At 43.3% G+C, this 17959-nt stretch overlaps 1 protein-coding gene across 1 annotated transcript in view; it reads left to right on the top strand.

Moving 5' to 3' along the window:
* The first annotated feature begins 1490 nt into the window (after positions 1-1490).
* Positions 1491-17959, top strand: part of LOC147011068 (double C2-like domain-containing protein alpha) — a 431659-nt gene continuing 415190 nt past the window's right edge. Inside the window, exons 1-2 of the mRNA XM_085859768.1 lie at positions 1491-1580; positions 7094-7259. Of these exons, the coding sequence (XP_085715894.1) occupies positions 7244-7259 (16 nt within the window). The 5' untranslated portion in view covers positions 1491-1580; positions 7094-7243. The remainder of the gene's footprint in view (positions 1581-7093; positions 7260-17959) is intronic.

Below are 17959 nucleotides of genomic sequence, written 5' to 3'. Positions count from 1 at the left end.
GAGACCGAGACCGAGACCGAGACCGAGACAAACTGAGACAGAGACCGTGACCGAGACAGATATCGTGACCTAGACATCAGGCCATTCCATTGGGAGTGATCGGCACTGTATCCGTGACTGCGCTGCCCTGACAAATTCCAGAGGATGTTTTGGCCATGACTTACATTGGGGGCGGGGGGGGGGGTACAACCACCACAATGAGACATCTCCTCGAGTTGCTATAACACGTACCTGTTGTTCTTCCGCTTTTCATGGTGGCTGTGGTTGTTGTTTGTTTGTGTGCTCCTTCCACATACTTTTATACACTAGCCGAAGCCCGTCACAGATGGATTCCGTTCATTCAACCACCCTCACCAGCTCACCCACACTTGAGGCACATGGACTGGACAGGGGGTGCTTGTCCCCACCTACTCATCCCCACGTCCCTGCCCCATTCCCCCCTCAACTTCAATTTGCTTACCCCCGCCCAAAAATTGAATTACCCCGGCCCCGCCTCTTCACTCCCCGACCCCCGTCTCTTGATTTCCCACCCCACTTGTCCCCGGGCCCCCGCCCCCCTCTTCACCCCCTCACACTCAACCCCGCCTAATTCACCCCAGCCCCTGCCTCATTTCCCCCCGTTGCCCGCTTTCAATTTGCTTACCCCCGCCCAAAAATGTAATTACCCCGGCCCCGCCTCTTCACTCCCCGACCCCCGTCTCTTGATTTCCCACCCCACTTGCCCCCGGGCCCCCGCCCCCTGTCCACCCCCTCACACTCAACCCCGCCTAATTCACCCCAGCCCCCGCCCCATTTCCCCCCGTTGCCCTCTTTAAATTTGCTTACCCCCGCCCAAAAATGTAATTACCCCGGCCCGCCTCTTCACTCCCCGACCACCGTCTCTTGATTTCCTGCCCCACTTGCTCCCGGGCCCCCGCCCCTGTCCACCCCCTCACACTCAACCCCGCCTAATTCACCCCACCCCCCGCCCCATTTCCCCCGTTGCCCGCTTTCAATTTGCTTACCCTCGCCCAAAAATTTGCTTACCTTGCCCCCCTCCTCTTCCCTCCCTGCCCCCGTCTCTTCATCCCCCGACCCCGCCTCTTCACTTCTCGCCCCCATCTCAAGGAAAAGTGTTTATTCTGCTTCAGAGTTGAAGTTTGACTATTGCCACTATGTGCGATGCACTCTTACAGGTACGAAGTTTTTTTCAGTCCAGGTCACAGTACCGAGAAAAACGTGACGCGACCGCGAGGAGCACAAAATTGGTCCTTCAGTATTAATATATAGATAGAAGATACAATGTTTCTTGTTACATTTTTTGGTGTCAAATTCACATTCTGAGGTAGTCAGCATGTGCAGAAGAGGGTTCTACATTGCAGACGCTATTTTCGAGGAGTGGAATTCCACCTCTCAGCGGTAACAGTCTGTCGACGGCAGACGTAATGATGTCACCGAATGACCGATGATGTCATGACGTCCTGAGCCTCTCAGCGGTGACGTCACACGTCGCCATGTAAACGAATGTAAAACGAAAAGTGTTTATTTTGCTTCAGAGTTGAAGTTTGACTATTGCCACAATGTGCGATGCACTCTTGCAGGTACGAAGTCTCTTTCAGTCCAGGTCACAATACCGAGAAAAACGTGACGCGACCGCGAGGAGGAGCACAAAATTGGCCCTTCAGTATTAATATATAGATGTTTAAGCTCACCAGAAGAGAGGATTTTGCATCTGGGTCCGTTTTTTTGTTTTTCTGTTTGTCCGGACAGAACGTCGGTATGTGAATTAATGTCATACCATTGAAATGATAATCTATTGATAATGAGACATAACGTTAATGCTTATGATAATGGTGCATCATGATAATTATAATGGTACATGATGATCATGGCGCATCTATCTATAATTCCAGCAATCTGTGTGTGCGTGTGTGTGTGTGTGTGTGTGTGTGTGTGTGTGTGTGTGTGTGTGTGTGTGTGTGTGTGTGTGTCTGTGACCGCTGTTTCTCGACAACCGCTGGTCCGATCTAATTGAAACTTGCCAGGTATATTGCTTGGGACCTGAGGATGTGCCTTTTCCAGGTTTGATATTAATCGGACAAGTGCTTCCCAAGTTATGGCCATTTATTTACCAACCAATGACAGGAACCGCTGCTGCGGCCATTTTTTATCAACCAATGACAGGAAGCATTGCTGCATAGCCGTGGTCGATGGGGAAGAGAAACTCAGCCGCGTTCGCCATTACGGGTTTCTTTTCTTTTCTTCTCTTCTCTTCTCTTCTCTTCTCTTCTCTTCTCTTCTCTTCTCTTCTCTTCTCTTTTCGTCTCTTTTCTTTTCTTCTCTTCTCTTCCTAGTTTTTCCTTGCGAAAAGGCAAAATACATTGGCGGTAATTGAATAATTGGCCATTAAAAGCCTCCGTATTCTTTCCCTGGACGAGGAAACAAAGAAGAAGCGCCGTTTCCTCAGCGATGTTGTTTATGAAGAGGTGCTAACGAGGTAAAGGTGTGTACGATGTACATGGAGACGATTTTTATTATTATCTATTTATTGAAGAAAAATTGTTCCAAAAATAATTTGTCAAAAAAAGTGCACAAATTCTTTTTGTTTCCAATTGTCAAAACGCTGTGGCCTTTGGAAGTGTTACGGAATTCAGCTCCACTCAACATGCTTGCCAACGAAATACATCTCAATTTGGTGGTAAAAACGATTCACAACGACGGGTTTCCTTACTCATTGCTCTGCAGTCTGCATTCAACCCCTTCATTTGTCATGTCATTGACCTCATTTCATCTATCTATAATTCCAGCAATGTCTGTGTGTCTGTGACCGCTGTTTCCCGACAACCACTGGTCCGATCTAATTGAAACTTGCCAGCTATATTGCTTGGGACCTGAGGATGTGCCTTTTCAACGTTTGATATTAATCGGACTAGTGAAATCCAAGTTATGGCCATTTATTTACCAACCAATGATAGGACACGTGCTGCGTAGGCGTGGCCGATGCGCCATTTAGTTACCAATCACAGGACACGTTTCTGCGTGGGCGTGGCTGCGTAGGCCGGTGCACGGCCGGCCGACGATGACGTCACGTGTCGTGCTGGTTACGATGGGGATCGATCAGTGCCTTAGTTTCCATGGGGTAGGAGTGCCAATGGTAAATGGCAGCGAATGTCATGGCAAGCAAAGACAGGGAGGTAAACTTGATTTTAATTAACTCTGTGTGTAAGTATCACAGCAGTTGTTACTTCAATGCAAGCGATAATTCGTGGAATGATGTGAACATTCCGTACGGGCATGCACCACTTCCGGATGGTGATGACTTACTGTATTCTAATAATTTCTCGATTTCTTATCCGCATTTATAGATAAACACAATGCCACAATCCAGTCGTCGTTTACGAGAGCGAAGGAACTATTGTCGTTTACGAGAGTGAGTGTGTGCTTGTTTGAAAGGTTTTTTTCTTTTTCTTTTTTCTCTTCTCTTCTCTTTGTGTTTTTCCTTGCGATGACATTGCGAAAAGGCAAAATACGTTGGCGCTAATTGAATAATTGGCCATTAAATCTAAATTGCGAATAAATAATCGTAACTGCGATATGCGAACTTCCCGACAGTGAGGACTTAACTTCCGGACTTCCGGATAGTGACAAGTACTGTATTCTTTCTCGATTTTTTTTTCAAGATTTATCGACTTACTGTATTCTTTCTTTCTCGATTTCTTTCTCGATTTTCTTAAACACAATGCCCCAATCCTGTCGTCGTTTACGACGGCGAAGGAACAGTGCGGTTGTTTGAAAGTTTTTTTACTTATAAAATCTAAAGATTTCAGAAGTATATTGATGACTTCCGTCATGTGTTTGTGTGTGTTTGTTTGTGTGTGTGTGTTTATTTGTAGGCACGTTAACTCGAGAACGGAAGAAGCTACCAATGTCAAATTACACCACGTGATTCAGGAGTGTGATGGCTAGCGCTGATTAGATTTTGGTCAAAGGTCAAGGTCACAGTGAGGTCAAACATTCGATTTTTGATGTTTTGGTACAGAATTTTTGATGGTTTGGTATGTAGAAACTTCTGGTTTGCGTCGCTACCTTCTCTAGAGACAGATTTTATAAGACAAGGTCAGAGGTCAAGTTGACAATTTTATAAGCACCAGTCTATGACTGCTTGTTTTTTGGTTTGCATGTACGGTTGTGCACTTACGGCCACGCACGTACGGGCACGCGAGAACGAAGGAACGGCCTGTGTGATTGTTTCTGGAAAGAGGTTTTAATTTTTTTTTTTTTTGCACGTACAGCCACACACATACCTATGTTGTGTGGCCAATGTTGATTTTATATCCCAGTACGTACACTCTGTGGAGACACAAACGTGCCGTTTGGCCTATGTTGACCTCAAAAATAATTTTGATGGTTGAATTCAGTGACGTGGTATGCAAATCCTGGTCAAATTTCCAGTTCATCGGATGAAAATTGAGGATTTTAGAAATATCATAAAGTTGTTGACCTTTTCCCCTTTTGAGCTCAAAAACGATAGGCTTCTTGCTTATGATGAACTCTACCTTCTGGTGAAGTTTCGTGAAGATCGGTTTAAAATTGTGACCTGTTGGCAATTAAAGGTGAGAGGACAGACAAACAAACAGAGGAGCCTGGTATTGGCACAGTGGTTATGGCAGCGGCTTGGGATCCAAAAGGTCCTGAGTTCAAGCCCCGTTGGGCCACTGAATTAATACACCAGGGGGTTGATTCAGCCTGTCATCCTTCCGAGGTCGGCGAAATGAGTACCAGTGTACTGGGCCGGTGTATACCCCAGTTAAAATAGGTGTACCATATCCCTGCGTCGTAAGAGGCGACCAGGGTTGCGTCAGGAAGGGCATCCGGCGTAAAACATGTGCCAAATCACGATGAAGATCATACGGATGATCCGCTGTGGCGACCCCTAACGGGAGCAGCTGGAAGAAGAAGAAGAAGAAGAATTAGAGGACAGACAAACAAACGGAAGCGATCAACATTCTTGTCAAAAAAAAAAAAATTTGCCAAGTAATAAATGTTGAGTTTTGAGTAAAAGTTTGTTCGCTCGAGGACTTCTTTTCAAGTCCATCAGAGCATTCTTTTTCTACATTTAGAATAGTTTTCAGAATTTATGACAAAAAGAAACGCTCGCAAAAAATGGTCCTCTCGCTCTGCTCGGTGATTTTTACATATTTTTCAGTGCAATGTTAATTTTTGCCACCGCCCCCCCCCCCAAAAATCATGGATCTGTGCCTGGTTACGTTCCGTAAATTACTGAATATAATAACATTATGTAGTCTTTGAACCGGCTCCATGTTTGGGTTAAACAATCCGTGACCGTGTGATGAATCAGCTCGTTCTGATATAACCATGGCATCGCTACGGTGGCAGAGGCTGACGTGGATGAGAGGTGTTGAGTTAATGTTTCAATGGCGCAGTAAATGTGTGCTTCCCAATCGGCCCGTTATGACATTTTGTCACAGGTTGTGGCCACAGTGCGGTCATCCTTTTTTATATTATGCCTCCGCACCAAGGGTGCCGGAGACATTATGTTTACGGGTTGTCCGTCCGTCGGTCCGTCCAGATTTTCGTTTACGCGATAACTCAAGAAGCAAATTGTAGAATTTCATCAAACTTGGTAAAAAGGTAAAGTAAGACAGGGCAATTAAGTGATTAGATTTTGGGCCAGATGTGATAAAGGTCAAGGGTCAAAGGTCAAGGTCAAACTCTGAAATTTTACTGTTTACTCCCTAACTCAAGAAATAATGGACAGAATTTCATCAACCTTAGTACAAAGGTAAACTTAGACAGGACAATTAACTGATTAGATTTTGGGTCAGATATGATAAAGGTCAAGGGTCAAATATGTCAATACTCAAGTGTTTGTGCGGGAGAGTGGAAGCATACCCGTCGACTGCGCGCAGTCGAATTACTCGAGTTTTATTATATTATTTGATGAAACCAATTGTGATTTCTGGGAAAACTTGAAAATTATAGGGGGGGGGACCACCCAAGATCATTCCCTTCACTGAACTGCTGTCGCCTCTTCCCCCCAAACTCCAAATAAGGAACTCAAATCTCCCCTCCACACATCCCTGTATTGCCATCTTGCAATCACAGTTAATGGATCGATATTCCCAATAGACTACCTGCATATACCTTTAATGTTTATCTTTGGAAGAATAAACGTTTGTTTTTTTTTCGCCACGAGTTCAAACAATGTGCTAATAGTGAAGGGAAGAAAGATCGTAATGAAGATATTTTGAAATTTCGTGACTCAGCGGCCTTGACTTATGTGGTGATGTACCTTCACATACCATACATCCGAGCTGTGTTTGGGTCGTGCTGGGCGGTTTGCCATTGCCTTCCCAGCAGTATAGCTACGGCAGGAATTTGTAATTTGTTCAGGATGCCGGCGATAGCTCGCCTGATTTTTGCAGAGTATACCTTGGCTGATCTTTAACGTCGACCCACTAATGCAGGCAGGCAGGATGCACGGCTTAACGTCCATCCAAAGGACGACACACACACACACACACACACACACACACACACACACACACACACACACACACACACACACACACACACACACACACACACACACACACACACACACACACACACACACACACACACACACTGATGCCTGTGCGACACCAGGATGTCATTTTATAGCTGGGTCGGGATTCTAACCCAGGCTAGACAGCCTATTGGTGAGTATACATATCTCTATCCACTATGTAGCCTGACCAAGCTAAACATCCATTGCCTAATTAAAGGTATGGTCAGTAAAGTGAAGAGCAAATTCAAGTTTTGTCAAACACTGTCTGAATTATTCCAAAACGCTAAGATAAAATAATCAATTGCTAATGAATAAAGATCAAGAATTTCCCCTGTGAGTGGTTGAGTGCTCATCGTGTAAGTGGATTCGTTCGGACGCGAGTTTTGATTGACCAATGTCCGCAAAGAGGGCGGGCAGGTTTTGATTGGGGGGTGGGGAAGAGTAGCGAAGGAAGGAATTTAATGTTGTGCTGAACATGAACCACCCCCCCCCCAACCACGCCCGAAAGTCACGCCTCGCACACTTCTTCACCCGCAGCAGGAGCAGGAGCAGGAGCAGGAGCAGGAGCAGGAGCAGCAGCAGCAGCAGCAGCAGCATCATCAGGAACAGCAGTTACAGCAGTTACAGCAGAAACAGTAACAACAACAACAGCGGCAGCAGCAGCAGCATCAGCAGCAGCAGCAAGTGCGAAAGATGAGCGGGAGTGAAGGTATGATGCGCAGAATGATCAGGCTCGCTGGAGCACCACCATCCTCCGGCTTCACTAGCGTGGCGACCCTTAGTGTGCTTGACCCCCGAGCATGGTTAGTCCCGCGCTTATGTCATGATTATGGATAAATGTTTCTCCATCACTTGTAGCTGTGTTTGAGCGCGAGTGCCTTGCGGGCTCCAGGTGCAGTGCTGCCCCGCTCCAGGGCCCTGCACGTTCTAAGTGCAGTATTGTCTGCACACCCCGGCTCGGCTCCTGCACTGCGCTGTTCTCACCTGGAGGGAGGGGTTGGGATGCTTGAACCGGTTTACTTTCGGTTGGTGAGAAGAACCACGAGGTTGATCCCGGACTCACGGCTTTCACCTGCTAAAAATAAATAAAATAAATAAATAAAAGGTCGTGCACCATGACAGTGTTGCTGTTTTTAAAGCCACATGGCGGCAGAGGTGGGATGTCCTCACTCTGTTCGTTAATCGGAGTTTAACGATGAAGTGTAATGATGTAATGATGCGCTGTTTTTCATGAATCTCGATTCAAAATGACCCATTAGTTTTGAAATAATTTTTTTGATGTCACAATTTATTACTTTATCAACAAAATATTGATGTGTTATTTTTTTGCCTTTTTTAAATGTAGGAATATGTAAAATCACATTCATGGTTTGGGTTCCAGCAAACGAGTGTAATTGCAGTTCACTTCCATGATCTGTGGGATTGTTACCCTGTTGTGTATGAGCAACCACCACCTCCAAGCCAACCTCCTTCCAAATTACCAGGTTTTCCCTCCTAGGAGTTTCCTTGTGTATCCATCTTGTTCACTCCTTGTGTCCTCCCCAGTCCCCACACCCATTGTTTGTCCAAGTCTCCCTCTATTTTGTTATTCAACCCTGCTGTTTGTCTCCACTGTTCCTTTTGTTATCTTTCTTCCTGATCCATTCTTCCGTGAGCCTTGACTGTGTATACAAAAGAAAAAGAAAAATAATTTATGTAGAAAACCATTCGCGGTGTACGTGGGGAGATTCATGTGAATCCCATAATTGTGACGTCTGTGGCAAGTGATCACTTACCACCCCACAAAAAAAAACACATTTGAGCCAAACCTGTGTTTATGTTTTATTTTTAAACCCATCACAGACGGACCTCACATCAGAACCACATCCTGTAATATAAATGGACCTTCCATCGAGACTATCCTGGTGTTGGCTCAATGGTTAGGGTGGTCAACTTGGGATCTGAGGGTCCTGAGTTCAAATCCTGCTCAGTTGTTGAATTAATACCAGGTTGGGTTGATTCAGCCTGTCATCCTTCCAAGGTCGGCAAAATGAGTACCAGCTTGCTTGGATGATTGAGCTATTCAAGTATCCTGTGTCGGAATGGCAACCCATCTAAGATTGTACCCAATAGCCCACGTGACTGCTTTGGCAGCACTGATGCTCTGTACAGAGTATGGTCCCCATGGAATGGATTGGATCAAGACTATAATCCTATAATGATATGGATCTCTCATCAGGACCATTTTCTGTCATATGGACCTTCTGTCAGTATCACTTCACATCAGTGCCATCTCCTTCAATGATATGATTCTTCCATCAGGACGATATCCTGTAATGATATGGCCCTCTGGTCAGGACCATATCTTGCAATGAGGTGCAACTTCAATCAGGACTATATCCTGCACTGATGTGGACCCAAGCAACGTCAGGGTCACATCCCATAATTATATGGATAACCCATCAAGATGATCTCGGGTAATGATATTGACCTCCAATCAGGACCGTCTTCCTGAATCCTTAATAATATGGATGATTATGTTTTGCTGAACGTGTCAGAAGTATATAATGATTCTGTACCACAAAATGGCATCCAAGCAAGTAATATTAAAATTGTATGTACATTATGTGATGTGTTTGTGATTTTTGAGTGAAGTTTTTAATCTGGAGAACTTGGATTTGACGACCCTCGCAAATATCTTTACTGCATCGGAGTGGCGACCCGTCCAGGATTGTGCCCCCAACCCAAATAAAACCTGCTTAGGCAGCCTTGTGCATCTGAAGACGTGAAAGGAGTGTTTTTTTTTTCTTCTTCTTCTTCTTCAAATATCTATTATCTACCCCCCCAACATGAGGGTCACCAAACGTGAATGGAGGTTACGTTGTCATTTCTGTATGTTTGTTTGTTTCTCTGTCTGTCTGTGAGCACGATCTCTCAAAAACTTGCAGACGGGTTCAGACAAAAACTTTGTGGACAAGTTGGGTGTGCGACAAGGAAAAATTGATTCGATTTTTGTGAAGATCCGGATTCGGATCTGGATCGGAGGATTTAAAAAACATTTTCAAGTGATTCTTGACCATTGAGAGATGGGACCAAAACATGATGAACAGCATGATATTTCAAAAAGATGTGGACGAGTTATGACGAAATTTGGTGAGTGAGTTGGTTAGGAGACCAGAACAAGCCGATTTGATTTTGGTTAAAGTCGTGATCCAGATCCGGCCCATTAGTGGGATACAAAATGTAAACTGTTAACATTGGCAGAGGTATGCGTTCTACCGAGCACCGTTCTAGTTTTACTTGCATCAATTATGTTTAATCACCCATTATGATGCACAGATTTGAACTTATTAATCAGTGCAAATATATATATATATATATATATATATATATATATATATATATATATATATATATATATATATATATATATATATATATATATATATATATATATATATATATAGTTAAAACCATCATTCAGGAAAAAACCGACTTCTCACAGAGGAAGAATGACGCCTTTTATTTCTGTACTTTATCTCTCAATCTTTGTTTTGAAATTCAACGCATTTAATAAATTTGTCATCAGTAACTAAAACTGAAAATGTTATGAAGCTGCGCTGTCACCCTGGGCTTTACATGTTATCGAGGGACCGGCTGGTGGCAACCTTCTGAAAATTAAACTTTTTTTTTTCTTTGTCTGAAATGCATTTTTTGGTCTCAGGTCTGAACTTATGGAAGAATCTGGAGGGGAGAAGGGGTGGGGGGGGGGGGGGTGGCATTGGGTGGTTGTGGTGGAAGGAATTTTTTTTCTTTGGTGCAATTCCTTCTTTATCAATAATTGATATTTCATGTCATATCCGACAGAATGGTGCAGAGGAGTGCATTTATCTTAATATTGTCTAGTCTGGGTTCTATTCTCGATGCGACTATCAACCGGTTGATTTGTGCTTCACAGGCACCAATCAGCCAGTTGATAGTCTTCACAAAGTGTACCGTCCCTCGAGCGAATGCTGTTGGGTGCCCTCCATGCTAGCATTAGCCGGTGGCAGTGAAGTCCCACGGTGTCTTTTGACGAAGAGTTGGTGAGTTATTGCAGACACCCTGAACAAATTGCAAATTCCTGCCTAAACTGTCGGGTCGTTGGTGATCTGGTCTTCTGATATATTCCTTGACACTTTGACACCATTGGCTTGCTATCTCAGAGTGTGGTTGCTGTGTGGATAACAGCTCCTACATTATAAAAATTTTTACACCCAGGTGTGTTCACAGGTCATGTGTGAATGGCCATCCTTGGCTATGAAGGACAAACCAACAGCCTCAAGCCATGACGCTATTTTAATATATTTCTTTACATTTCATCCTTTCTGCATGCTTTTCTGCATGCACAGGTGTGTTCCTACTGCAAAGAAAGGACCAGTCGATTTAATTACATGCACAATGGTGTGGGGGGATGAAGGTTAGTGGGAGGTTTAAATTGAGCATATAAAAATTGAGAAGAGGAGGGTAACGGAAGGTGATTGGAGAGTAATGAGGTTAAGGGAGTGTTGGGGGAAGTGAGAAAAAGGAAGAAGTCTAATTGAAACAAAAGTGGAAGAGCATTCTGGAAGTGATGTGGATTGAGCATCCCAGGAAAGAATAATGATGATAATAATAAGTATCCAACATGATGTTGCAGAGGATTATGATTAGAAGCTTGTGGTTGTAGTGGTGGAAACTGGGTTCAGTAGGTGGTTGTGGTTGTGGTTGTGGTGGTGGTGATAATTATGAATTATGTTGTATACATTATATATATATATATATATATATATATATATATATATATATATATATATATATATATATATGCACCAAACCATACTTGTTTCCTTCAGTATGATGAGATAAAGTTTCCATTATGTATTTTAACAGTAATAGCGCTCGGTGCACGTTTTAGATTTACGACGTTATCTCTGTCTCTCTTTTTTTTTATACATAAAGAAAGGTCACAATAAAAAAATCCACTACTTCAGTGCAGGTTGGGCTTGATGCACAATTTGTCGGAGTGAATGCACAGCTCCTTGTGGGACAACAGCCTTTCATCAAGTATTAAATGATCAACCGACTCGCAATCTCTGCTTGTCGGATCAAGTCGATAACATTGTTGTCCGATGTCATATGCCTGTTGTGGTTTTTTTTATTTTTGGCAACTTTCTTTCTGCAAATGCACACAATTTGGAGGAAGGACCTCAATTTTCTTGTCACATTTGAAAACTCCTTTGAAGAATAAACTACTTCTCGGCACGTATGGTGCATTGCTCTGTTTATATTGTTAGTATTCCCTGAACATCAGGGGATTCATTATTCCGACTCGCAGATAAAGCACGTCCAAAGAACACCAGAGGGTGCAGGTGGTCTCGCTTGTTGGAAGCACTCAGCGTGCACGGACAATTTCAAAAATTGATTGGCAAGTGCAAATTGTTCTTTCCGTCCGAGGCTCCGGATCATTCCCTGTGATGGACGGCCTTTGATTGTAGAAATGTGACGAGTTGATAAGGCTTGGATGGATGTCGCAGCTTTAAATGCTTGAATTAGCGGTTAAATGACCTTTCAGCAAAGTTACTCAAAATACAATTTAGAAGTTCTTTTTTTTATTTTTATTTTTTCTATTTCGAGCTTCAATTCCGGTTATTTAAATTGAAGAAGGAGAAAACAATAACATTGTCTCAGCCACTTTGCAAGCAGACCGCAGCATTGCATTTACCATCAGACTGAGTGTGCAGACATCACTTGCACACGGCATGGTTTGCCCCCTGGGCACAAACAATGAGAGAGTTTGGTGGGAATATTGTGATAGAACGGTGGTGCAGACATCCAACGAACCACTGAACTGTTCATCTCATGGCCTGTTTGCCATAACTGTCATGCACAATTAGTTATTGTATGAAATATCAGATTTGTTCACATTAGGGTGTGTGTACACCAAGTGATTAATTTCTTGCCCAACCAGGAAATTGTGGATTTTGATGTCACATCGGTAGTTGATGTAACATGCATACTTGATTCAATGATTTAAGTTGATGTAAAGTGCACACTTGTTTTTTTTTAATGAGTTAAAAACAAAAGAGCTTATAATGGCTTTATTCCTTTGATGAATTCAGTTCATGCCTTTTCACAATTCAAGGCAGAAAATTATTTGAGCATGTGGTTATATTTTCTTTCATTAGCTCTGTGACCGAAGACAGAAGGAGGTGATGTTTCCACCCCTTGTTTGTTTGTCTGTCTGTTTGTTTATATAATACTTGCAAAATCGAATTTTTTTCAAGTATATTGGTCAGTCGATTTTGTTATTCTCTGTTTGTCAATCGCCGACAGGTCACAATTCTAAACCGATTGTCATGAAGCTTTATTAAGTTGTGGAGGTAGTCTCAACTAAGAAGCCTCTTGATTTTGAGGCCAAAGGTCAAAGGTCATCTTGAGGTCGAATTTCTAATATCGTCATTTTTCATCTGAATGACTTATGTTGAACAGGATTTGCATATTGCGTCACTGAATTGGCAAACAAACTATTTGAGGTCAAAACGTCAATTCAAGGGCAAACATCTGAAGTCATCAATTTTCAACCGAAAAATCGTCAATTTACATCTTGTTAACTTGAAAATTTAACAGCAATTGCAGAGTCCATCACAGAATTGGGAAAACAACAATTTTTGATGTTAAATGGTTAACTCAAGATCAAACTTCTAAAATCATCAATTTTCATCCGATTGACCTGGGCTTTGATTACGATTGTCAATTTTAATCTGAATGAAATGGACAATTCGATGTATCTATGGCAACCTTTGGATAGGGGGGCAGATTTTGCAAACATCGTGCTCTGCATGACGTCTTTTTACTTGGAAAATCGAAGATTTTTCAAGTATATTGGTCAGTCGATTTTGTTGTTCAGTCTGTCTGTTTATTACCTACAGGTTACAATTTTAAACCGATCCTCACAAAACCTCACCACACGATAGAGTTTGTCATAAGGAAGAAGACTATTATTTTTGAGTTTGACATCGACCAAAAGGTCAACATAGGCCCAAGGTCAACAACTAAGGTGCTATTTCTAAAATCCTCAATTTTCATCCCATTGACTTGAAATTTGAAGAGGATTTGCAGATCAGGTCACTGAGTTCAACAACCAATTATTTTTGAGGTCAAATTTGTTTCATGGATTTCACAAGTATCGTGCTATGCATGACAAATCTTTCTTGTTTGATTCTTTGTCTGTTTGTGTGCCTGATATCTCAAAAAGTTGTCGATGGATTTGGATGAAATTTGGTGGGCAGGTTGGGGGGTGTGATGAGGATGAATTGTTTAGATTTTGGTGAAGATCCAGATACTAGAAGTTTTTCGGTGATCCTTCACAATTGAGAGATAGGTCCAAAAACAATATATCGCATGATATCTCAAAAGGTTGTGGATGTATTGGGATGAAACTTGGCAGACAAGGAAGAATTGATTCAATTTTGGTGAAGCTCTGAATCCGGATATGGATGTGAGAGTTATTTAATTTTTCAAGTGATTCTTCACCATTGAAAGATCGTGCCAAAAACGATATATAGTATGAAATTTCAAAAATGTATTGAGCCTGTTATGTTTTTCTAGATCAGGCATTGCGTGGCGGAGGCATGCACTCTACCGAGTACCCCATTAATTGAAGTTGGTTTCATTAACCTCCGCCATCTTCGAAGATGGATGGAGGTTACTGTTTTCACCCCTTTCTGTTTGTTTGTTTGTTTGTGAACAGTATTACAGAAAAACTCTTCGACGGATTTCGACGAAACTTGGTGGGGGGGGGGGTTAGGTATGGTCCAAGGATCATGCCATTAAATTTTGGACTTGGTCCCCCCCCCAAAAAAAAATTGTGAGAGAAATTTTTTTTTTTTGCATTTCTACATGTTTTAAGTGATTTCCAACCCTCCCCCACCCCAAAAAAAAATGTTGGAGAAAAGAACTATAACTCTGTCAGCACTGTTGACATCATATTTAATGAATAACATATAAGCTTCACTTAAGTCACCCAGCAGTATTGGCGGCGGAGGTTTTGCACTCTCCCGAGTGCTCCCCCTCTAGTTTCAAATGCATTCCTTTATGTAATGTACAAATTAAATTGCATTCAAAAAATTTCATTGTTCTCACCTCTTTATCTGCATAATTAATATTAATAGTCATGTGCTCATGGTCAATGTAGCATCTTAATTCATTGAACTGATAATTTTAAGAACTATTAACTTGAAAACAACGTCTTGATCATCTTGTTTCCAATTCAAAGTTGGTCTGTTTCATGCTCTCATCTGGACCAATTGTTCCTGATGTTCAGAACTGGGTTAAAATCCCATATGCCGCACGTATTTGCCCAGTGACGTCCTTGTAATTCATGCAAGGGTGCATTAATATCTGTGAATGTATTTTGTTACACATGTTATATATTGTTGCGAATTCGCACCCGCCGGCGTGCGAGCGGCCACGTAACTCGAATCGCGGCACGTCGCCCACCGGACGGACAATCCCGTCGTGACCCTCTCGGACTAACGCCGGGAACTAGTCACGGGTGGGCCTTTCGGCCTCACCACGATCGTGCCAATCGGCCCCCCGCGTGGGATTGGGTTGTTCGCCAAATTCGACCTACCTAAGTACCCACACGGAGGGTAGACCTCGTTTCGAGGCGATCGCACCTCGCCGCAGGTCGACTTCGGACACGGGCCACTTTAAGCGACCCGTTCCGTACTATCGGGATAACCTAGCGGTGTTATCGTCAACCTCGACGGTTCCGATTAATTATTGGGCGTATTTAGCCCACGACCAACCCTTTACGTGAAGTAAGATGGAGATTCAATTAAAGAAAAGACGAAGCGAAACGGGAAAAACAGTTCAACATAATTCACATTTATTCCGTGGCACACGGATAGCACACATATACAATTACAACAATTATGCACCAAAAGCAAATGTAAAAGAAACACAACAATTATGCACCAAAAGCAATTGCAACAAAAGAAACACAATGCAGATCTACTACCGACTACGCGAGCACACGGCAACACTTACACAGTTCTACTTTACAGACGGTGCCGACAACACAAATACTCAAAAGCAAAATAAAAAGGGGCCACCCTCAACTACAAGGGGGCAGACGTGGTCTGTGGGCGCGAGACCGGGCAGAGCCTACCCGTCTTGTGATGAGCCGCAAAATGGCGGCGGCGCCCCGACTCCGCGCTCCTCCGCGGGCCTCGCTGGCACTGCCTGGAATGGGGTGGGAACGGGGCCCCCCTTTTCGCACTATCTCAGCGCGGGGGGGAAATGGGGGGGGGGTTGTTGATGCTCTGGGGAAAGAGGATAGCTGGCTTGCTTGGGTCCCACGACAAGCGACTCCACTGTGACCTCGACCGCGTTCCCGGCTTCTCCTCTCTGCAGCTCCCCAACAGACCGACTCTCCTCCAGACCCGTCTTGACTGCTGCTGCCACACTTCACCGCCGCCACAACTCGCCCGAGCCCGAAACAGAAAACTGACTGAATTCGCCCCGTGCTTGGCGCTTTATAGTGCGACAGGAGAACCCATATGCAGATTTCCGGATCAGGATGGGCTCGGGGGCGGAGCCACGCTCGCCCATTGGACGGAGGAAAAGTGGGCGTGAATCATTCCTGATCCGACTTCCCCTCGGAAAGGCCGCTTTTTGCACCCGAGGCTCGGCGCGCGTCCCGCACGAGGCCAGGACAGCCTGACACTCGGCGTTCACAAGCGGTGCGGGAATGGCCGCAGAAGGAGAGGCGAAGGTGGTGGAGGGTTTATTGTGGCGGTGATGGCCATGGCCACGCTTGGAATGGCGGTGATGCGATGGTTGCGAGAGCGGGTTGTGAAGGTAAAGGCCGTGGCTGTTGGCGTTGTTGTTGTTGTGAAGCGGCGTTGTGGTTGGTGGTTGTTGTGTGATGGCGGTTGAGACGTGGTTGGTTCAAAATAAAGATAGAACAGAAAAACGGCTATCTTAAAGGGTCGCAGCCCGAATGAATGACATTTATTCCCTCTAAACAACGGGTTTGGGGCTAACTACACATATACTTACAGAGATATCTCACCTACAGGACCTGAATGGTGGTTTGCGAATTTCCTCAACCACAACAATATGTACAAGTTGCACTGTGACTCATTTGATCAATTCAATGACAACAAAAATGCATCTGTAGTTTAATTGGAGGGGAAGCAGGGGAAGGGAGCGAGTGGTTGATTCTCATTTTAGCACATTGACCTTGTGTTGTGACACATCATTATGATTGAATTGAAAGATTGAAGAATAATTTGTCATTTCAAATAAGTTGTTTTATAATTTTTTAACTGGAGAGATTGAAGCAATTACCAGATTATGATCTATCTATATAATAATACGCTTGTCTCATCTATCTGTCACATTGCCAGATCTGAAAAGTTGACATTGTATTGGAACCTCAAAATTATCATCATTTCAAAACGATTATCGTACGTTGTCAGATCTTAAGCATAAGGATAATAATAATAATAATAGTAATAATTAATAACTATAGCAAACTTGTTGACGCACCATCGCACATCCCCACGCTTCCCACCAGAAGCAAAGTTGAACGATGGCAAAAATTTCCACCAGGAATGACCCAATATTAAATTTTGAGTTCACCCCCCTCCCCCCCTATTTTGAACCCTGTGACCCAAAGTCCCCACCCGTGGGGAATGAACCGGGGGTCAAATCCAAAAAATCGTTACAGATTTCATGTTTCCCATTATTGATTGCAAACATACAAAGTTTCATTTGAAATGTTTAAAAATGTGCCAGTAATAGCACCTCACCACCATTAGAGCATTTAAATTGCTTACAGATGTGGAAATAAATGTGAATTATTGCTCCCAGCTTGCCAGCTCGATGACAGAAGACGCCATTTGCATTTTTTTCTGCTTCCATCTCTACCCCACTGAGAATCCTTTGCGCACACTGGCAACTTTGTAGTGTTTTTGCAATTACTGATCATACATCAAACAGGTTGAAATAATTGCATAAATACGATAATTACGTCTGGCAACAATGACTGTCTGTCTGTCTTAAAACATCATGAGATGATGGAATCATGCGAGATTGTGAATTAATAATGGTTTCTTCTTGATTTAGTTTTAACGTTGTATTAATGCATCACGAAGAAGATAATTAAGGGATCGCAATAACTTAGCATGAGTTCCCTTACAAGGAAGTTTGATGCAGGAGGAGGCAATTAGGCCATCAAAGCCCACACTCTTATTACCAACTTATGGTTGTTTGGTCATGCTCTATCCTTTTAAAATACTGAGCATCAAGCAAGGATGCAGCATGTACCGTGTTTAAAAGTCTTTGGTATGACTTGGCCACGGTTCAAACTGCCGACCTCCCAGACTCGGTGAGGACACT

This window comes from Eptatretus burgeri, chromosome 16 (genome assembly GCF_056783735.1).
Source record: "Eptatretus burgeri isolate ZD-2024b chromosome 16, Ebu_testis_v1, whole genome shotgun sequence".
In the NCBI taxonomy this organism is placed as follows: domain Eukaryota; kingdom Metazoa; phylum Chordata; class Myxini; order Myxiniformes; family Myxinidae; genus Eptatretus; species Eptatretus burgeri.
The sequence above is the reverse complement of the archived record's forward strand: the minus strand, read 5'-3'. Positions and strand labels throughout refer to the sequence as shown.